General features: G+C 43.5%; 2 protein-coding genes across 2 annotated transcripts; both read right to left on the bottom strand.

Moving 5' to 3' along the window:
• Window positions 1–3,481: 3,481 nt before the first annotated feature.
• On the bottom strand, window positions 3,482–10,652 carry LOC121867946 (metallophosphoesterase MPPED2-like). The gene is made up of 7 exons (XM_042368095.1): window positions 10,460–10,652; window positions 9,222–9,321; window positions 8,659–8,831; window positions 8,055–8,199; window positions 5,254–5,428; window positions 4,244–4,470; window positions 3,482–3,996 (listed from the first exon to the last, which is right to left on the bottom strand). Exons 2-7 carry the CDS (start codon window positions 9,229–9,231, stop codon window positions 3,863–3,865), a joined length of 864 nt encoding a protein of 287 aa, XP_042224029.1. The 5' UTR covers window positions 9,232–9,321; window positions 10,460–10,652; the 3' UTR covers window positions 3,482–3,862.
• A 2,604-nt stretch (window positions 10,653–13,256) lies between these two features.
• LOC121867945 lies at window positions 13,257–22,164 on the bottom strand. Its single transcript, XM_042368094.1, has 8 exons — window positions 22,031–22,164; window positions 20,181–20,314; window positions 18,822–18,962; window positions 18,576–18,639; window positions 17,646–17,782; window positions 16,579–16,687; window positions 16,101–16,209; window positions 13,257–15,013 (listed from the first exon to the last, which is right to left on the bottom strand). The coding sequence occupies exons 1-8, from the start codon at window positions 22,098–22,100 to the stop codon at window positions 14,809–14,811; spliced, it is 969 nt and encodes a 322-aa protein (XP_042224028.1). The 5' UTR covers window positions 22,101–22,164; the 3' UTR covers window positions 13,257–14,808.
• Between the last annotated feature and the right edge of the window lie 1,067 nt (window positions 22,165–23,231).

The following is a 23,231-nucleotide window of genomic DNA, read 5'->3' as shown; positions in this document are numbered from 1 at the left end:
AAGGGCTGCGTCTACCACAACGCCCCCCTCAGTCTACTGGGTCACCTGCCCCTGCCTGGCTTCACCAGGCTGCACCACAACAGCACCTACCATTCCCTAACTCAACCACTACTGAGCCTCCTCCCCGTCTCTACTCTGACGCTATCAAGCCTCGTGTTCCCACCAGTTACCCCCCACAACCCCGTCGCTACTCTGACGCAGTCAAGCCTTGTGCCGCCACCAGTGCCCCCCCCACAACCCCATCTCTACCCTGACGCTGTCAAGCCTTGTGCCGCCACCAGTGCCCCCCCACAACCCCGTCTCTACCCTGACGCTGTCAAGCCTTGTGCCGCCACCAGTGCCCCCCCACAACCCCGTCTCTACCCTGACGCTGTCAAGCCTTGTGCCGCCACCAGTGCCCCCCACAACCCGTCTCCAGTGACATGACACAGATCATGTCCCTCTTCCAAGAATTTACCAGTCATGTTGAGAAACTCTTGGTTACACTCTGTACCGCCATCTCCGACCTACACCGCCAACTCCTGCCCTTTGCTGCCACCCAGTCACTCCCCTCTTTTGGTTTGACACAAGCTGGTAGTCCCCCTGTGATCCCCCCTGCTCACAGGTTGTGTGTACTGGGGCCCCCGAGCCAAGCCCTGCCTCATCTTTACGTCACGTGGTGCCTCAACCTGTCTACCCACCTCAAGCCTCGCCTGCTCCTGTGTCTGTGCTGTCTCCACCAGGGCTACCTATTGGACCTGAGGACTCCACCCCCGGCTACCCATACTCCACCGACATGCCGGCACCTAAGGCCCATCCGTCCACGTCAGGGGTAATCAGTCTAATACACCACAATGGATAGCAACGCTACAGGACTGCAGGTACTCACCTGGAACATAAACGGCTTGCAAAGCAAGTTTGGTGCCCTCAAAACCTACGTCTACACTGAAGACGTCGACGTGCTGTGCCTCCAAGAAACGCGGTGTGCTGCTGGTACCTATGTGTTCAGTGGCTACACATGTGTTGAGAGCCCATCCACTCCTGTTCTCCGCATCGACGGACTACCACGAAGCCATGCACGTGGACTACGGATCTACGTCAAGAAGGATGTCCCCTACCAACCTCTCGACGTCCCCCTTGATGACGACACCACCGACGCACATGCCATCACAATCACACTAAAAGGTATGTCCCTCAATCTTGTCAATGTCTATGTGCCTCCCTCCACCCCTACTGTACCTGTTCTACCACACCATATCACCTCCACCCCCACCCTCCTTGTGGGGGACCTCAATGCCCGTCACCCTAGTCTCGGCTCCCAGGGGCCCCACTCAAACTCCCGGGGTAACTCCTGGCTCTCCTACCTACAAACCACTGATGACCCTGTACGTCTTCTCTGCCCTCCATCACCCACCCACATCGGGGGAGGGAAACTTGACTACATAGCTCTCTACTCTGACCCTCACCGCCCACACTCCACCCGCATCCTCCACTCCCCCCACAGTGACCATTTCCCTATCCACACTACCCTCCAGTATGTAAGAATACCCGTTCCACCCAAGGGCCCTAGGCTCAGCCTACCCCCTGCCAACATACCTGCCTTCATCACTACCATTGCTGAATGGTTTCAGGGTTACACTGTCACCACCGCAGACCAACTCTACCTTGATCTTTCCAAACAATGCACTGACCTCCTCCGCCCTGTCCCAAAACACCGCCGCCCTAACCGCCAGCCCAGGAGTCAGTGGAACGTTAACCGTGACCCTCATGTTAAGTCTATCCGAGTATGGCACCGAATAGCAGTCGACCAGTGGAAGAAATCTCCCAGCTCCCTGACTCTCTACGCTTCCTGATGCGCACAAATAAAGAGCTCCAATCTGCCATCACTCTCGCACGAGAAAAGCAGTGGTTTGATTTTGCTTCTTCTATTGACCAGTCAACATCTATAGGTGATATATGGCGCACCATTAACCATGCCCGGGGCACCAACGCTAGACCCGCGCTCCACCCCAGACCAGCTGTCCAAGCTGAGGCGCTCTCCCAGACGTGGCAGGAGGCCGCCTCCATTGATGCGCTACCACCCGCTGTACGAGACCTCACCCTCGCACTGCAACCACAACGCCGACAGCGCATCTTTGAGTACCAAGACCTATTTGCAGACACTGACGTGCCTTTCACACAGTATGAACTACTAAATGCTGTTAAGCGTGGTCGGCCCACCGCCCCAGGCGATGACGGCGTCACATATGATGTGTTAAATGCCCTTATTGCTACCCCTGGTAACCCCCTCCTCTGTCTATTTAACCTCTCTTTTGATACTGGTCAGCTGCCTCACTCATGGAAGACTGCCACCACCATCCCAGTCCCTAAACCAGGCAGACAAGATGAATATCGTCCAATATCCCTCATCTCCTGCTTCTCAAAGATGATGGAGCGCATGATACGCCACCGCCTCCACTGGAAAATTGAAGCCCACCTGCATCCTGACCTCTATGGTTTTCGCCCCGGAAAGAGTACTGCTCACTGCATCGCTCACTACATGGCAAACACCTCTGCCAAAACCTCCCTCTTCGTCGACTTCAAGGGTGCTTTTGATAAAGCCAACAGTGAAGTGATCCTTGAGGGCCTCACTCACATGGATGTGAAGGGCAAACTCCTCACGTGGATTGCTGACTACCTCTCCCATCGACAGGCCCGTGTCCGTTTTCAGGGCCACTACTCTAAGATCAGGGGCCTTGATCTTGGTACGCCTCAGGAAGGTGTACTCAGCCCTACACTCTTCAATGTTCTCATGAACTCCATCTGCCGTCTCAACGTCATCTTTGCTGAGCGCGCCCTCGACGGTCACATCATAAGCTACGCTGATGATATCCTCCTCCAAATTACTACAGTGCAACATGAACAACCTATACTCTCCACGTTCGCCCGGACCTGTCAAACACTCGGGCTAGTCATCTCACACACTAAAACCAAGTTCATCTCACGCTTCCGGCGTCAGACACCACTGATTCTGCAAGGACAAGACATCGATCAAGTATATATATATATATATATATATATATATATATATATATATATATATATATATATATATATATATATATATATATATATATATATATATATATATATATATATATATATATATATATATATATATATATATATATATATATATATATATTTATATATATATATATATATATATATATATATATATATATATATATATATATATATATATATATATATATATTTTTTTTTTCCCGTGTGATTTTATCAAGATTTATCTTATCCACGTTTTCATTGTGGTTACATGTATATATATATATATATATATATATATATATATATATATATATATATATATATATATATATATATATATATATATATATGTATATATATATATATATATAGCGTTCTATTCAGTGCGTATGTATTTAGCAGTTTTCATATAACATAGTTCGCCAATAAGGTTTGCAGAAAAAACACTTTAAAAAGTAATTATTAAGCACATATTATTTACACATAAGGTTAAGACTAAGTAATGTTAGATGAATTGTTGACGTGAGAGTAGAGACGTGAAACACACCTTACCGATCTTATCGCCGTTATTTTAGGGTAAAAAATTGCAACCAGTTCTGTTAACTAAAATCCGCATAGTGCTATCATTTGTGCAGTGTGCTGGCACACCTAAACACCTGACTTTCTATAGGGATCCATAAAGGACAGACAGGTTTGTAGATACTACAGACGCTAGTCAGGTCGCGAGGTTGTGTGTCGCTAGAAGACTCCACAACTTCTCCCCGACTTGTCTTCTTGTCCCTCTTTGTTTCTTATGAGAGTTGTTGTGTTTACGTCTGTGGTGCGAGTAGCTGTGTTATGGTGTGGGTTTGGTGAAACCATCAGGTAGAGGCATGTCGAACACGATGGCGGGGTTGACGGGATTATAGTCGAGGTTGCAAGTGGCAGCATTCACGAACACTGTCTGGCCGTCCGTCGTCATCCCGTACCCTGAGACATAAATATTGAAACAGTTTATTTTTTTAGCCAGAAAAATGCAGAATACAGAGTGGACAATAACAACATTATTGACATGGCTGAACCAAACTCCAGTATGTTAATGCGTAGGGCATTTGAGAGCTTGAAGAGAAGTTAACGAATAAATGATGCGCACTCTATATTAATTTCATTTATATGTATATAAATTTATTTATTGCATCCAAACGCCCGTGCACTTGCTACACACAACCCAGCTAACCTTCATGTATGTGGCCGAAGACATGGTAGGCGGGCTTGACTTTGTTTTTTGTGGCAGAGAGGAGATCAACACAGCCTACCCGTTCCTTTCGCCAGGTCAGGTCACCGTGACCCAGGGGAGGACCGTGGGTCATCAGGATATCTGTGTCTTTGGGAATCTTCGACCACTTTTTCCGAAGTTCCTTCCCGCGCTGTATGTTGAAGGCCATTTTGTGATACTCAGGCGTCCTAGGTAATAATAATAATAACGTCATTTCATAAATTCAACCACGTACACATACAAACACTGAGGATGATCGAGAATGGTATATATTAGGATGATAATCAAGGAATCAATAAAGGGGATATAGATAAAGTTCTTATAATATCCGAGCAGGATAAGACTCGGAGCAACGGATATAAGTTGGATAAGTTTAGGTTTAGGAGGGAGATAGGAAGGAACTGGTTCACAAATAAGTGTGGTAGACGAGTGGAACAAGCTTAGCAACTTTGTAGTAAGTGCTGGAACTCTGGAAAGTTTCAAAGGGAGGCTAGATAGATTCATGGATGATAGAGAGTTGTAGTAACTCTCGACAGGAGCTGCCATGCACAGGCCAACCGGCCTATTGCAGACTCCTTATTTTCTTATGTTCTTATAACTACTGAGATAACAGTAATGACTCACTGATGTTTCTGTATTAATAAAATTGATGGATCTGAGCCACTCACCATCACCAAGGCTGTAACAGATGCATAGCCAGTGCTCTAACTGTTCTCCCTGAATAATATTCTGATAAACGTTTTACTAACCCTCGCCCGTTTCCTCTCGCCATCACATCACCTTCACACGGACAGTAGCCATTTAGATGGTTAGTCTCATTTATCCACAATCTCCCATCTACCTCAAAAAGATTTGAGTTACTGCTTTGACCTTTAAAAGCTTTTTGCTTGTTAAGCCTCCAAGTTACTGTTTTAGCCAAGACTGACGAGGGGTTAAGATCACAGGGTCAAAGTAAATAAAGTAGTGCTCACCAGGGGGCGCCATAGATCTTGATGCCGTAGAGGGTAACTGAGTCCTCGTTCAGGTAGGTGGCATTGGTGAGGACTTGGAGAGGGTCGGCAGCCTTGACAAAGAGGCAGGCTTCCTGATCCAACAACACCTCGTGGTTCCCCGCGATCACTACCTTGTGGGGGTGCGGTAGCGTTCCTGGAGGATAGGTATGTGTGTTAAGGTGGGTGATTATAGGGGTTCTAGTCCTAAACAACCCCAGCTCTACTCGGTCAAAGTTTTAATGGACTCCAATTCTAATAGACCCAAATCCCAATAGGTCCCAATCCTAAGACCCCAGGTCTCATTGGTCCTACTCCTAATAGGTTTTAATTTATCTTATCCTAACGTAACCTAACCGATAGGATTGAGGCCCAGTCTTAAGGGTCCATTCTCTTATTAGTTAGGTTAGGCTGAGGCCAATGAGGACTTATGCCTATTTGCTCTGTAAACAGGAATTAACAGGCTGCGATTCGCCCGAACACACACACACACACACACCAATCAACACATCATTATAGACATAACAATATCTGGTATGACACCTGATATCACCACCATCACCGTGGCGGTGATGGTGCCTCAACCTTATACCTACCAATTTGTGTCACACACCTGGATGAGAGAGAGAGAGAGTCTATTATAAATGAGTCAGCTTCGGCTCTGTTGTGTGAACGACTGATCTTAACCCCCTCCTACCACCTCTCCCTACATCCTTTTTTCTGCTGAACTCTTTGTGTCTGTTTGTTCCTCGTTAACAATTGTACGTGCTTGTCCTATTTATCTGTCTGTCTTTCTCCAATTCCTTTATCTCTTCCTTTTTATGTGCGTCAGTCTGTCTGCCTTTATATTTGTGTCTAAGAGTTCCTGCCTTTCTGTCTGTTTATTTGTCCATGAAACTGTCTGTCTATAACCTCATCTCCTTTTCTCTGTGTTTCCCTCCACTTTCTCTCTATTTATCTCTTTCTCTCTCTTTCTCTCTCCCTTCCAGGTCCCTCTACCATAACACGGACGGACAGTCTAGTGTAGATGGCTGTCATAACCTTGTGTGAAGCGGGTTGTGCTCAAAGGGCATTTGTTGTTTTGTTGCTTGTTTGTTTTTGTTTACCTGCCTTAATGTGGATTTTTTTTAGACCACCCGGGCACAGGTCACTGATCCACATCGGGTCCCGGGGGGCGATAATAATAATAATAAAATGGGGCGCTGGTGGTAGAACGGTACCGCTCTTGCCTCGCAAGCGAGATGTCTTGGGTTCGATTCCCCGGGCCAGTGGAAAAGTCGTTGGGACATACTTCCTAGCCCCTCTTGGTCCCTGTTCACCTAGCAGTAATGTAGGTACCTGTTGTAAATCGAAAGTTGCGAATTCGTATTCAGGGAAAGTTGTTGGAGCTTCCAATAACTTGATGACAAAAACCATTGACTCTTCAGGCTTCTACCCCCTTAACTCATGAGACATAAAGGCAAGCATGAACTTAGCATGCTTCCCTGTTGGGCGCTGTAAACGCTTCTGCGCTTCACCTTACACAGGATGTAGGGGAGTGCCCAATAAAAAAAAAAAAAAAATAATAATAATAACAATAATAATAATAATAATAATAATAATTAATAATAATAATTCATAGTAAATAAAATTTATAATAAAATACAAAATTAAAAATAAAACAATGAAATAATAATGATAGCAATAATAATAATAATAATAATAATAATAATAATAATAAAGAAATATAAAAATGAAAAAATCAATAGTGAGAAACGATATATGTATGTTGTGTTATCAATAGTAAGAGAAACAATTGAGACCCTGCAATTGTGTGTAAATGAGGCAGAAAGTCAGATCAGCAACCTGGGACTTGGTCACAATTTTTGTGGTGCCATATGGCAGCAGGGTCTACCATTATGGAAGTCTTTGTTATAGGAAATTCTTCTTCTTCTTCTTCTTCTTCTTCTTCTTCTTCTTCTTCTTCTTCTTCTTCTTCTTCTTCTTCTTCTTCTTCTTCTTCTTCTTCTTCTTCTTCTTCTTCTTCTTCTTCTTCTTCTTCTTCTTCTTCTTCTTCTTCTTCTTCTTCTTCTTCTTCTTCTTCTTCTTCTTCTTCTTCTTCTTCTTCTTCTTCTTCTTCTTCTTCTTCTTCTTCTTCTTCTTCTTCTTCTTCTTCTTCTTCTTCTTCTTCTTCTTCTTCTTCTTCTTCTTCTTCTTCTTCTTCTTCTTCTTCTTCAGCCTTCTTCTTCTTCTTCTTCTTCTTCTTCTTCTTCTTCTTCTTCTTCTTCTTCTTCTTCTTCTTCTTCTTCTTCTTCTTCTTCTTCTTCTTCTTCTTCTTCTTCTTCTTCTTCTTCTTCTTCTTCTTCTTCTTCTTCTTCTTCTTCTTCTTCTTCTTCTTCTTCTTCTTCTTCTTCTTCTTCTTCTTCTTCTTCTTCTTCTTCTTCTTCTTCTTCTTCTTCTTCTTCTTCTTCTTCTTCTTCTTCTTCTTTCTTCTTCTTCTTCTTCTTCTTCTTCTTCTTCTTCTTCTTCTTCTTCTTCTTCTTCTTCTTCTTCTTCTTCTTCTTCTTCTTCTTCTTCTTCTTCTTCTTCTTCTTCTTCTTCTTCTTCTTCTTCTTCTTCTTCTTCTTCTTCTTCTTCTTCTTCTTCTTCTTCTTCTTCTTCTTCTTCTTCTTCTTCTTCTTCTTCTTCTTCTTCTTCTTCTTCTTCTTCTTCTTCTTCTTCTTCTTCTTCTTCTTCTTCTTCTTCTTCTTCTTCTTCTTCTTCTTATTATTATTATTATTATTATTATTATTATTAACACCTACCTAGCCATTTGTTGAACTTGTTGGCCTCGTTCAGGGAGCCATGGAAGGTGAAATCCCCAGCATGTAGCAACACGTCCCCGTCAGGCACTGGATGATACAGGGAATCCGTTGTGTTGTGTGTGTCACTCATACACACGAATCTTACCTGCATCCCACAATAAGCAAAACAGTAATTAAGCTTGGTTACTGGCCAAATGAAGCCAATAAACTCATTAACTTAACGAATCATCTTAAGGTTAACCACCCTATTGTTAACCTAACCTGACCTAAACCCTCAGATAACGTTAGGGTGGTTAATCTTCAGGTGAAATAGGACGGAGTGATAAATCTAAAGGTGATACAATTTAACTTGTAGATCAAATCAAACACAGAGGTTAAGAACTTAAGTGGACCCCAGTACTAATACGCCCCAACTAACATAACCTAAGCTAGTCAGACCTAACCCCTCCATGTAGCGTTAGGGTGTTTAAAACTCCGGTGATATAAGCTTCGGTGAGGCTATTTTTCACGTGTTCCAACATAAGAATAAAATAAATTACAGTAGGCAGTTCCAGTTTACGCTCAAATACAATATTTTGTCTTGGGAGTAGTCTGGTGTACTGACCATATTAGGTGCAGGAGGAGTGTGTGGTGAGATGGGGACAACTGTGTCTACTATCTGGTCACTGCTGATTTTTGCCCAAGCATCATTGGGATTGGAGCTCCAGTCTTCGTCTTCGTGTTGTGTCCACCAACACAACTTAGACAGGAAATTGGTGTTCCTGGGGCTCAATGTATCTATTTGGAGAAAAACTTTGTCTTAAAATTTATCTTAAAATGTATTAAACACATGAAGTTTATCTGATTTTTGTGAATTTTAGAGCAGACAAGTATTTTACAATTGCTTATAAAATCAAGAATAATGGAGGGAAATTAAGTACTTGGGATAAAAGTTAAGTATGGCGAGATAGAATTTAAGCGTGGTGGAAGAAAATTAAACGTGGTGGGGAGAAAATTAAGCGTGGCGGAAGAAAATCAAGCGTCGCGGAGAGACATTTCAAACGTGGCGGAAGAAAATCAAGCGTGGTGGGAAAAAAATTCAAGCTTTGCGAAAGAAAATCAAGCGTGGTGAACCTCGAAGCTTCAGCAACACCTCGAGAGGATCGCTGCGGGCAGGTCTTTATTTACCTTTTGCCATGATGAGTGTCGATGGAGGGACAGTGACGAGTGATGCCCGTAGAGCTGGGGGCACCACTGGCTCCAGAGTCAATACAGGTCACGAGAAGAACTGGAGAGATATGTGAAAATTAAGATCAGTTGAAAGTTTACAAATACACAGCTTGGAAATAATGAGGAATTTTACAGGGAAGTTTAACCATTTGTAGCACTAAACTACACACTCACATTACACAGGCATACATATATACATACACTGTACTGACATATCACACACAAACACACACACACACACACGGTATTTTAATCCCCATTTGTCGTAATATAATATAGAGATTACCAATAAATTGCATTGAATATATTAAATATCATCGATCTGTTGAATTCTAGTAACATCTGCAGTCTTGGTACATGAATTTTACCACATCGATAAAAAAATACCAGGAGGAGAGCCCTTGTGTTTATATTTCCTAATGGCGAACACGAACACAGGGCGAGATCAATCGTTTTTTCTCCTTTCCACATAGGACAGTATAATGCACGTGTAGTGGACGTCTCCCCTACAAACTGCGTAGCTGCATCCCACCTGCGACGCCTTCCTTAGCAACCAAACGAGCGGCGACACCAGATGTTACTGTAACCTAGCAACGGAACCAAAAGACCGGCGACTTTCTCGGGTTTTCCCAACATGACTCATAGAGGACTCACGGCTGCTGGGTATATAAGCTCTGTCTCTCCATTGAGATTCATTCTGGTCTCTCTTCTTGAACAAGCAACACCTCCTCCTCCGCCGCTGCCTGGCGGCCCTCGCTTCTCTCCGCCTGCCTGGCGGTCCTCGCTCCAGCCAGCGAGCATGGCGACCCACCAGCTGTCCTTCTCTGAGCTTCCTCACCAACCAACTCTCATTCTGGCCATTCTACTTGAACACGCAACACCTCCTCCAGCAAGCTCCACGCTGTCCAGCTTTCATTCAACCAGGAGGCCAGCAACAGGCAACATCTTCTCTAACGAAGCTCCTGCACATCTACCTCCTTCAACACGCTACTCACCGAACGTCTCTACTGAGCAGCTCCTCACCACACGGCACCTCCAGCACCAGACTGTCTATCATATAACTTATATTATACAAGAAAACCACATTAGAGTTTCCATCCATCCTGAGTGCTAGACAACATTATACCACGAACTCCTACACACGCCTAATGTTCTTTCTTGCGTATAAATCACTAATACATTAAATTTTAACTTACAAATTTCTGAAGGAATTAGCTTGAATGACACTTCACATGCAAGCAATGGTTCTTCTAACAACAGTTATTCACTATTGTTGGTTACACTGCACTGAGTTTTGTTTGGGTGGGTAGCGTTACGTGTTGACACTGAGAGTGCAGGAAGTGAAGTGAAAGCTGGCATGTTTTTCACCGTTGCCCCGACATCAACAGCAGCAGCAGCTTCATGGTCAATGTTAAAGATGTACCACGAAGAGAACAGTCATGCTTTATTTTTCAGAAGACTCGGACCAAGCAAATCTAATCAAACAGAACACCTTAGGATTATTAAATTACGGTCTTGTCGTTCGCTTCCGATTAATAAATACATAAATAAATGGCTTTGAGGCTACATCCGTGGTACATTTCTGACATTATTGATCGCCCAGATAGTGCATTCCGATGACGCCATCATCTCAACAGTTGGCGACATGTGGCAACTACTGACGATTCGGTGACTGGTGGTGGGATTGCCAGATTCAGATTTCAGATTTGCCCCCAGGGGGCTAGTTTATTGGGCACCCCCTTACATCCTGTGCAAGGTGAAGCGCAGAAGCGTTTACAGCGCCCAACAGGGAAGTATGAAAAGTTCATACTTGCCTTTATGACTCGTACATTAAGGGCGTAAAAGCCTGAAGGGTCATAGGTTTTGTCAAGTTACATAAAGTGAGAGAATGATGAGTGTGTTAGGGGAAAGTTCCCGGTACATTTCATCTGTTTATGGCAAAGAGTGGCAGGTCCCTAATAATGCCAAATGCCAGGCCTGTGACTAGGAGGAGGGATATGTGGTCTGGGAGGGAAGAGGTGTTGGTAACGGCTGGGGACCTATAGGAGGAGGTTATAGGGCAAGTGAGGATGTACTGTAGTGAGAGAGGGTGTGAGAGTCGGGTTGGCCACAAAGGTTACAAACAGTGGTGGGATTACCGTGGTGCAACATGGCCCACCTCATAGTACTAAGGATGTATCATCCTAATTCAGTATTAGGATGTTTTGATAAGTATTTATGATGATTTATCAAAACATTCGATAACATATTTCTTTAATATTTACGGATTAGGAAGCAAAGTAGTATCATGTGGGGCAGTACCGTTATTTTTTATGATTTACCTTTATGATAGGGAGAAGAATCCAGTGGTTTGTTGTTTAATGCTCCCATTGTTCCCGGTGAGTTTATCCCTTAATGTCTTGTTCAGTGCAATAGGAAACAGGATTATCAGATAAAATCTGCCATATTTTATAGTGATAAGACACTTTGGCATCTGGCTAGCACTTCTCACATCCGGATGAAGGAGTCAAGGCTGTGTCCAGATCACCATCCACTTGCGAGACATTACTCACTATCGAATCTGGTGGGGCAGTTGGCTTTATACACGTACTGAAATGTATACCTCTGCATTGTCTGTATACATACCAAACCAATTGTCAACTTGTACCCGAGGAATATTTGCAGTGCTCAATAGTTACGAGTAGTTACGTCACACCCAAGTGGGAGACGAATCAGGGTCACAGTGGCAAGAGGCAAGTGATTTCTCAACTAAAAAAACTATAATTTTATAAATCTAATATGACATAGATTATTATATGAACGTTATAAGAGTAGCATTAATAATTTGGTGAAGTTTAAGGCAAATTATAGATTCCAGCGGATATGGTGAGGCCGTGGCAGGGGGTGGACCTACAATATACTGTAGTTCTTTTATTACCAGTGTGAGTCAGTACTCCGTGTCACGCTGTCATCGTCAGGTTTTATTATATAACTTGGTAATAATTTTGTTTAAAGACAAGATGTTGGTTAGGGCACTGGACTCCCGTCTTGTTCAGATGTTCGATTCACCCTATCATCCCGGTGCTGCTTATAGTAATTATCGCCATTTATCATTCGTACACGTGATTGTTATCTCCTGACCCTGGCACGGTTTGTGACGTCAGGATACACCCACGACTGATACAAGAATCCGCGTATTCGGAGATTCTTCTAAATACACTAAATTAATAATATTATTGAATAGCTACATTCACCTATAATTGTTTGGAATGTCTATGACGTCATAGATCACCGTATGTAAGAATGATAATCATGACAATGATAATATTGATTCACAGCGTAAAGTTTGATTTAAGAGAAAACTTTTATAAAATAGCCTAAATATGGATATCTAGAAAGAGACGGAAGTATTGCACTATCTTCGATAAGATAAGAACTTGAAATGCAGTAGTCACAACTCCCTCGTGTACGACATCTTACAGGAAATGTGTAATGACTCGTTCGGCAGGAGGTGGTGATAATGCAACCGTGTGAAAGCTGTACGTCATTCGAGAGTGCCAATGTTAGAAGGATACTGCGAACAGAACCGATAATAAAGCCATTGTTTTTCTTTTTTAGTAATCTAACCTATACGACTCTAACATAACCTTGCTTAACCTAACCCAGCTAAACTTAACCCGCCTAAGTTTTTGTTACGTTAGGATATACGGGTTCAGTTGATAGTGTCGCCTGACTTACAAAATAAACGGTTTTGCGGGGCACCGTACTTGGTATTTTTATCTTAAAATACGTAATACTGCTGCAAGTTAGAAGCAGTACCACCTACGAAACTTAAGGCAGAGCGCGGGCTGTTGGCTCTACAATATTACAGTATAATCAAAATTCTGTCATTGAACATCTCATCTTGGTCTGCCTAATGCTTGTCCACGTCTTTTCTCAAGAGCCAAAACATTTGCAGCCTCAAAATGAGATGCCAGTTTAATCCTATGAGGGAAGGATATTAAAAGGATGCAGTGTTAAGTTGGTATTTATTGATCAGTATTACTACAGGCGTTAACAAAGTTGTTTACAGGAAACTCATAATAATTCTTTACGAAATAGGTTTCAGCGAGTTACCTTCAACGGAGATAGTCACTTTTGTCACCTGACGGTAAAAAGTAAATAAGTGTTTACAACGAATAAGAATTGACCTGTAGAATATGCTCCGTTCACTTTCGTCTTGACCCTAGCAACCCCGACAGCTCAGACACATGGATTGGTTGCTAGGGTAATAATGCACCATAACATCACCGTATAATGATGATGGCCATTATCAAACTTGTCTATGAAATGAAATTACACATTTCTTATACTTATTTGTGGAATTCTCGTTACAAGCTGTGATTTTGTTGTCGTTGTTAATTACTCACAAAGCATGTTTATCGATAGCGTGAAGAGACGTCGCCAGGTGTTGATTTGTCTGAGTCAGGCTGCCAGGTAAACAAAATTCTCGCGCGACAGATACGCTGATCTATTAGGTAATGGTGGGCCGGGCCATCAACAGGCCATCAACAACTTTACATGGATGCGGCAGATGAGGACAGTTTTGTAACGGACTGAATTTATAGAGTAGTATTACGATCAATACAGCTGTCCTGTACCTGAGAGACTGAGGTGGCAGCATTGTTCTCTTATAATTGGTGGAAGTGGCAGTGTAGTTATCTTATTATTGGTTGATGCTGCTACGAAGTACAAAACACCGATGCCCGGTTTGTGTTGAAACTTTACAACAGTGTGATGTTTACTCCGTTTCGTACCTGACTGGGTCGCTTATGACACAATAATGACAAAGGTGATTTGACGTTACCAGATTTCTCTCGATATTATACGTAAGGGAAAGAAAAGGGAACACCAACCATTAAGAGATAAAGTGCACGAAACAAATATTCTTCAACCGTTGTAAAGATCTAAGATTTAGCCTTGAGTACAGTATTTGGGCAGTGGTGGTGGTGGTGGTGGACAGGGCAAGTAGTTCTCCTAGTCATGATAATGATAAGCGAGGCGTAAAGGATTGTTCTAGAAGACAAGTGTGATACTTGTTTGTAAAAAATGCAATAAAGGTAAAGTTAACATTTTGTTAATTTCGAGTCATAAAGCGAAATGTGTTTTCCGCAAAATCCTAAAATATGCAGATGTTTATTTCCAAACTTAAAAAAAAAAAGATACTCTTCGTTTAACGTGTAAACTATTGTACTAAAGCTACCACCGCCAACTAAAAATGTCAACTGTGATCCTTTGTCAGTACAGAGAGAGCTAGCCGGCCAGACCTGTAACCATATAAAGGACGTGAGCTACAGAGGATAAGGTGAAGACTCTGAAAGGACTGTTGTGAAGCACACGTCCTGGTAAAGACGAAGAAAGCTACATGAACACACGGGTGACCTGTAGACAATATTATCCTTAGATGTAGAGAGTCACTGCTACAATACCACACGGGAGAATTAAAGTATATAGTCCTAGTAGAGATGAAGATGTAGAGAGCAACAAGGGCACGAGGGAGTAGCTCTGGTAGTGGTGTACAAAACAGCTAGGTGGTGACACAGAGAGGACTCTTCAGGTCCAGACAGTCCTCGTCGGTCATATAGAAGTAGTGTTGGTAGGAGAGAGAGGCGCAGTATCCTCGCAGGATGGGCTCAGGTGCCTGGCGGTAGTTGTAACAGGTGGCGCTGTTGGCTTTGCGGGTCGAGTGTTTGGCAGTGGTCACGTTCCTCGACTGACACTCGTCGTATTGTCTGGGGGAGGAAGTTATTGTTGGTGGTCAGTGAGTGTCGATAGTTGGACATTATCTTCCTTTATATTTATATCTGACTTATACATCTGTTTGTGAGAGGTTTTCTGCGCTTAAGGACATCACGCACACACACACACACACACACACACACACACATATATATATATATATATATATATATATATATATATATATATATATATATATATATATATATATATATATATATATATATATATATATATATATATATATATATATATATATATATATATATATATGCATTTCAACGTTAACATCACACACACACACACAAACTCCCACTCATTCCAATGATTCTCTTTCTGTTTAAAAGTGATGTAATTAACAGCCCAATTTTCCTTCCTCAGTAACAAGAGAGAGGAGGGAGTGAGGAAAGCTCGTCACCAACACCTAGATGTGGCCGTCCCTTGGTAAGTGTTACATTATAATATTGATAGATATTTATTGTTCTGAAATGTGAATGAATTTAAGTTTTAAGTATATTCCAATTGTATTATATTGACGGAGGGAACAAAGGGGACCGCGTGTCATTAGCTCTTACATTTTGTGTAGCTTATAACATAAAGGGGAGGTGGTGAGGAGGGGGTGAACTGAGTAAAGGTACACACTCAAGGGGAGCACAAGTCACTTTCAATCAGCACCACCAAAGTGTTAGTGGCGTTCAGATCATTCACGTTATGGAGTACCAGGAAGTGGTGACATGATACTGTGATGATCGACTCTCTCTGTAGCAGGACGACCCTCACTGCGGGACAGTCGAGGCAATAGTGCTGAGTACTGTACTGTACTGTACTGTACTGTATTTGGGTGTTTATGGAGAAGTTTGTCGAAGGCACACTGGGAAGGGGCGAGTGGTGGTTACAATTTGGGACGGACTGTAGTTAAGGTCATGTGGTGTTAATCCAGCGGTTTCTATATTTTTGAAAACTTTTGGGACAATGTCTTTTACGTTACTTGTTGGCGATAACAACGTTTGAAGTTATGAACCTTTAAGAGTGACAGCCCAGTAAGAGGAGCCTAGCCCATAGGAGCCTTATAACACATACCTGACAGCCCAGTAAGGGGAGCCCAGCACCATGGCGGAATCATCTATCCACGTCCACCCTTGTCCCTTCTCCATCTGACGGCCGCCCAGCCAGAAGTCTGTCGTCAACTCTGTGGCACAAAATAAAACACAAACTATTAATAATCTCAAATTAGAATCGAAGTTATAAAGTGAAATGTTTAGGTTATGTATTTGTCCTGCTGTAAACACTTTAAAACTTGCAGAACTTTTAAAGATGAAAAAGTGTGAAAATATGGAACTTTTGGTTAGGGGAGGTAGTAATTTTTAAACATATCAGGAAGTAACCGTTGAAGTTAGACTTAGAACGTCTGAGAAAAAACTATTAAAACTTTTAAAACTTTTGAAAAAGAGAAGTAATAAAACTTTTTCAACTTCTGATAACGAAAACTAATAACTTTTTAAACTTTCGACAAAGAACAATATTAAAACTTTTTAGAACTTTTGAGGGGGCTACTGACGGTGTTGCTGGAGGTGCTGAATGACGGTAGAGAAGTGACTGACGCTCTTGAAGGTGAGGAGGTCCCCGTTGATCACCTTGCAGAACGCCCGTGCTTCTCCCCAGCTTACCTGATCAAAACAAACACTGTCTTGATACTGTTCACACACACACACACACACACACACACACACACACACACACACACACACACACACACACACACAATTCTAGGGTCATTACAGCAGGACGCCGACAACTATAGACATTCAGAATTACGTTTATCTCGAGCCGATCCTAAATATTTATGTGTGTGTGTGTGTGTACTCGTATTTTTGTATAAATATGCATATGCTTGTGAGTGTATGTATGGAATGTGTGTATCTTTGCTGGTGTAGGTGGAGGGTGTGTGAGTGGAGGAAGTGGTAGGTGGAGGGTGAAGGGAGGGAGACGGTAGGCGGAGGGTGTATGCGGGAGTGGAGGCGGTAGGTGGAGGGGGTGTATGAGTGGAGGCGGTAAGTGGGAGGTGTGAAGTGTGAGTGGAGGCGGTAGGTGGAGGGTGTAAGGAGTGGAGGCGGTAGGTGGAGGGTGTGTGGAGTGAGGCGGTAGGTGGAGGTGTGTGGGAGTGGAGGCGGTAGGTGGAGGGTGTAAGGAGGAGGCGGTAGGTGGAGGGTGAAGAGTGGAGGCGGTAGGTGGAGGTATGGGAGTGGGAGGCGGTAGGTGGAGGGTGTGTGGAGTGGAGGCAGTAGGTGGAGGGTGTGGAGTGGAGGCGGTAGGTGGAGGGTGGAGTGGAGGCGGTAGGTGGAGGGTGGCTGAGTGGAGGCGGTAGGTGGAGGGTGTATGAGTGGAGGCGGTAGGTGGAGGGTGTAAGGAGGAGGCGGTAGGTGGAGGGTGTGAGTGGAGGCGGTAGGTGGAGGTGGGTGTGGAGTGGGAGGCGGTAGGTGGAGGGTGTGTGAGTGGAGGCGGTAAGTGGAGGGTGTATGTGGGTGGAGGCGGTAGGTGGAGGGTGTGTGAGTGGAGGCGGTAGGTGGAGGGTGTGTGTGAGTGGAGCTGGAGGGTGAGGGTGGTATAGGGGTGGTGGAGGAGGACCTTGCCGACGGAGAAGATGGAGAGACACTGGTCGCCGACGACGGTGAACATGTCGGGACAGTCGGGATGGCTGATGGTGTTGTTGAGGATGGCCACCAGGTCGTCACCCAGTACCTCGCTCTTCCGCCAGCTGGGCTCTGTAGGGGCAGTGGGCACATGAGTAGACCAGATTATACTCATTGGTGGATATACCAGACTATACTCATTGGTGGATATACCAGACTATACTCATTGGTGGATATACCAGACTATACTCATTGGTGGATATACCAGACTATACTCATTGGTGGATATACCAGACTATACTCATTGGTGGATATACCAGACTATACCTATTGGTGCGGATAATATAAATTAGGACTATACTCATTGGTATATACCAGATTATACTCATTGGTGGATATACCAGACTATACTCCATTGCGGATATATCGCACTATACTCATTGGTGCATATACCAGATTATACTCATTGGTGGATATACCAGACTATACTCATTGGTGGATATACCAGACTATACTCATTGGTGGATATACCAGACTATACTCATTGGTGGATATACCAGACTATACTCATTGGTGGATATACCAGACTATACTCATTGGTGGATATACCAGACTATACCTAATTAAAGTTATCTAGACGAATATCCCTAAAATTGAATTCTTTAAACATATGAATATACCAAATTTAGCTCCTTTTTCTTTCTGTAGATGCATACCGAACATTAAGCTTGTAAACAGACGAATATATATACCAGAATAAAGACGCTGTTAGGCGAATACACCCTTTTATATACCAGAATATATTACCCCCATTTGATGTATATAGGCTTGAATCACCCGAAGACCTCAGCGCGTATTTACCCGAGGGGGGACTTACCCGAGGGAGGACTTACCCGAGGGGGGACTTACCCGAGGGAGGACTTACCCGAGGGACCTTCAGCGGGGAGGGAAATGGAGTTGAAGGTCTGCACAGTGTTGTCGAGGAGGACCTGTGTGAGGGAGGAAAAAATGAGTGAGAGAGATTGAGACAGTGAGAGAGTGAGAGAGGTAGTGAGAGAGACTGACAGTAAATGTGTTCTCTCATCTACAGTATACTGATGAGGAGTTAACTTTAGAATGTTAACGTGTGTGTGTGTGTGTGTGTGTGTGTGTGTGAGGGTAGGCGACTCACCTTACACATCTTAGGGTCTACGTCGCCCTCACAGACTGGGTCAATCTGCTGGCAGTAGTTCAACACCTTCATGCACTCCATCACGCCGTCTCTCTTACAGTTCACCTCCCCTTTATCACACCCGAAGTGCGACTTGAAGACCTGAAACACAACTCCATCTTAACATCACAGATATAGTCATTAGCCTAAGCTTTTCCAATAATTTGTACCTCAACTCATAACACGCTTTGTCAGTTATTGTTGTTTGACTATATGTGACTATTTGTATTTGAAGAGTTAATTAATAGCTTCTAATATTCTTGATAATGTAAGTAGCTGGAACTGAGACTTAGTTTAACAGAGGATTTAATAATAATAATAATAATAATAATAATAATAATAATAATAATAATAATAATAATAATAATAATAATAATAATAATAATAATATGTAACTGACAGTGTTTGGGTCTCTACCACAACACAATGCTCGTAGATCAGTAATTCAGTGTGTCATGTTATTTTCCATTCGTCAAAATCCCCAGAAATGCAGAAGTAACGACCTGTTAACTTGTTGCTTTGTAAGTAAATTAAAAGTCTTTGTAGTACATCTGATATTAACTAAATGAGAGAGAGAGAGAGAGAGAGAGAGAGAGAGAGAGAGAGAGAGAGAGAGAGAGAGAGAGAGAGAGAGAGAGAGAGAGAGAGAGAGAGAGAGAGTAAAATATATTCAAAATTTCAAAGGATTAATTTCACTATTGTTTTCTTCAACCCAGCATCGACTATAAATGCACTACCAACAACCTAACATTACCAAACACAAACCAAACTCAAATTGGCGTCTAAAATATTACAATACGACACTTAACAAGATACATTCCCTCAGTCATAGTTCAAGGAAACAATGAACGTTCAAATTTCTGTGAATGATGATGTAAGAGTGTGTGTGAGAGGGGGCTGGGAGGAGAGAGAGTGTGTGTGAGTGGGGGTGAGTGTGTATGGGGATCAGGAATGAGTGTGTGAGAGTGGTTTGGAGAGGGGGGGGTGGGGGTGAACAATACCAGAGAGGGCAGAGAGGAAGTGTATCATTGTGGGGTACTACTGTCTCCCCTCCTCTCACCTCAGCCCAGTCAGACCTTAACCTAACCTAACCTTAACCTAACCCTAACCCTAACCTAACCTAACCTAACATAACCTAACCTTAACCTAAACCTAACCTTAACCTAAACTAACCTAACCTAAACCTAACCTTAACCTAACCTTAACCTAACCCTAACCTAACCCTAACCTAACCTAACCTAAACCTAACCTAACCTAACCTTAACCTAAACCTAACCTTAACCTAACCCTAACCTAACAACACGTAAAAAGAAGACCCACGTAGCATAGTTCCGGGTCCTCATCCTCGCCGTCAGCACAATCGTTGTCGCCGTCGCACACGTAACGCATCTTGACGCACTTGGCCTCAGACGAACACGCGATCTCGTCCTCTCGCACCGTGCAGTCCAGACCAGCTGTTGGGGTGACAGAGTGATGGTGAGAGAGAGTGATGGTGAGAGAGAGTGATGGTGAGAGAGAGTGATGGTGAGAGAGAGTGATGGTTAGAGAGTAATGGTGAGAGAGTGATGGTGAGAGGGTGATGGTGAGAGAGAATGATGGTGAGAGGGTGATGGTGAGAGAGAGTGATGGTGAGAGAGAGAGTAATGGTGAGAGAGTGATGGTGAGAGGGTGATGGTGAGAGAGAATGATGGTGAGAGGGTGATGGTGAGAGAGAGTGATGGTGAGAGAGTGATGGTGAGAGAGTGATGGTGAGGAGGAGTGATGGTGAGGAGAGTGATGGTGAGAGAGTGATGGTGAGAGTAATGGTGAGAGTGATGGGTGACAGGTGATGGTGACGAGTGATGAACGAGAGAGTGATGGTGACAGAGTGATGGTGACAGAGTGATGGTGAGAGTATTGGTGAGAGGGTGATGGTGGGGGTGATGGGTTGAGGAGGAGGTGGTGAGGAGGTGATGGTGTGAGGAGGTGAGGTGAGAGTGGTGGTGGTGGGAGGTAGTGAGGTGGGAGGTAGTGGTGAGGAGGTGATGAGGTGAGGAGTGGTGAGGAGAGGTGGGGTGAGGAGGTGCAGTGGTGGGGAGGTGGTGCGGAGGAGGGTGATGGTGAGGAGAGGTGATGGTGGGGAGGTGGTGGTGGAGGTGGTGGTGAGGAGGTGGGTGGGGGAGGTGATGGTGAGAGGAGGTGATGGGGGTGATGGTTGAGAGGTGATGGGTGGAGGTGGTGGGGGGGTGATGGTGGGGAGGTGGGTGAGGGTGGGTGGGGGGGTGGTGGGGTGGGAGGTGAGTGGTGGGGAGGTGATGGGGGAGGGTGATGTCAAGAGAGTGATGGTGAGAGGTGATGGTGAGGTAGTGGTGAGAGAGAGTGATGGTGAGGAGGGTGATGGTGAGAGGGTGGTGGTGAGAGAGTGATGGTGAGGAGAGTGATGAATTGAGGAGAGTGATGGTGAGAGGTGATGGTGAGAGTGATGTGGTGGGAGGTGGATGAGGAAAGAGTGAGGTGTCTGGCCGAGAGAAGTGCGTTTGGGGAGGGACAATATGTTGAAGTGCAGAGAGAGAGGTGTGTGTGTGTGTGTGTGTGTGTGTGTGTGTGTGTGTGTGTGTGTGTGTGTGTGTGTGTGTGTGAAAGGTAGAGTGTTTGAGATGACCTATTAATAAAAAAAATATATATACACATGCTATAATACACATACGATAAGTAAATATATATAGATATGGGGGGTCGCAGGAAATTAGGTGAGGTTAAGTTAGGTTAGGTTAGGTTAAGTTAGGTTAGGTTAGGTTAAGTTAGGTTAGGTTAGGTTAGTTTAGTTACTCCTTTATCACATTTCCCCCACCATAATTGAAAACATTCTAGACAAACAAAACAAATCTCCAGGTGATAGCGCTCTCCTTAACACTTCCCTAGGGTCACAATTTTCAAGGGGACCAATCTTCGGGACCACATTTTCAGGACCGAATATTCTTAGCGCCAGCACAGCAAGGTACACATGAACACGACAGTATTAGTACACACGGCAGGTGCACATCAACGCAGCAGCAGTAGTACGTAGGATCATGTACACATGAACACGGCAGCATTACTACACACTACACGGTACTCATCACGGCAGCAGAAGCACACAGAACCGGGTACACATCTAAACAGCAGAAGCAGTTCAGTAAGCAGGTACTCACCAGCAAAGGAGCCACACAGCAGGAGGAACAGGAGCCACACAGCAGACAGGATAACAGGTGGAGCAGCCATGGTGGTCGGGGCAGGACTGAGCTGGAGGCTGCTGGCGGAGACACACTTAAACAACCATAGGAAGTGGGGTCAGACACTCCACACCACCACCAGTGTGTCATAACGCTTCGTACAAACCTCTTCCCCCCCGGGCTGCTGATTCTCTATTGTTCCTAAGGTTGAATTTTCGTCCTTAACCGCCAAGATTTCAGAACACTTCTCTCGTTATAATGTATTCATGCGCTTCAATAACTACATTCCTTAACGATCTTAATTATGCATGGATTCTTGGTTAGTAAATACACTATTCATTAACAATTTATATATAAAAACTCAGGTGACTATTTTCGTATCTGTCTTGCTCGGTTAGGCTCCGTCACTTAGATGGACGTGTAAAAAAATCGTACATTGAATTTTCCTCTAAATTGGTGATGTTTAGGGCACAATGATGGGGTTTTAAAGGATCGTAACTACAGAAATTTTCCTCGTAATATATAAGTATTTAACGGTCTAACAACAGCTTAAAACACACACACACACACACACACACACACACACACACACACACACACACACACACACACACACACACACACACACACACACGGTAAAATAACACTCAATATGAAATCATAATTTTACTGAGACTTGATGGATAATTTAGAACATACAGTTAGCGTCAGGAGATAATATTTACCTTACTTGATTATAAACTGGATATATTTTTCTTATCCGGTTCATGTATCGTATTGTCTAGTGTTTTTTTTGTTTAAGTATTTTTTATATTGGTGAAACTTAGAGCAATGGATCAATCACTTTATGTATTATTTCTTAAGTTTTAATAAAGAAAAAAAATGGCCAAATATTCAAATAATTTTCTTTTAATGACAATAGAAAATTAAATTACAGGTCAATTTCTCCGATCGAACAGGAGTCGATATCCTCAACAAATATACCAAATCATCTTCTTGTTTACTTAACTGTTTGTTGGTGGATAATTTGTTCTTCATGTTGATGTTACCACCAACTTGTCCCCCTTTAGTTAATTGTTTTATTTGTAGTGAAAATAGAGCACAGACGTTTTTAATGTGTATTTATGTGTAAAGGTGTGTGTGTGTGTGTGTGTGTGTGTGTGTGTGTGTGTGTGTGTGT

This window comes from Homarus americanus, unplaced genomic scaffold, assembly GCF_018991925.1.
Source record: "Homarus americanus isolate GMGI-L3 unplaced genomic scaffold, GMGI_Hamer_2.0 scaffold37032, whole genome shotgun sequence".
Lineage (NCBI taxonomy): Eukaryota > Metazoa > Arthropoda > Malacostraca > Decapoda > Nephropidae > Homarus > Homarus americanus.
Note: the sequence above shows the minus strand (reverse complement) of the source record. Positions and strands in the feature narration are given on the sequence as shown.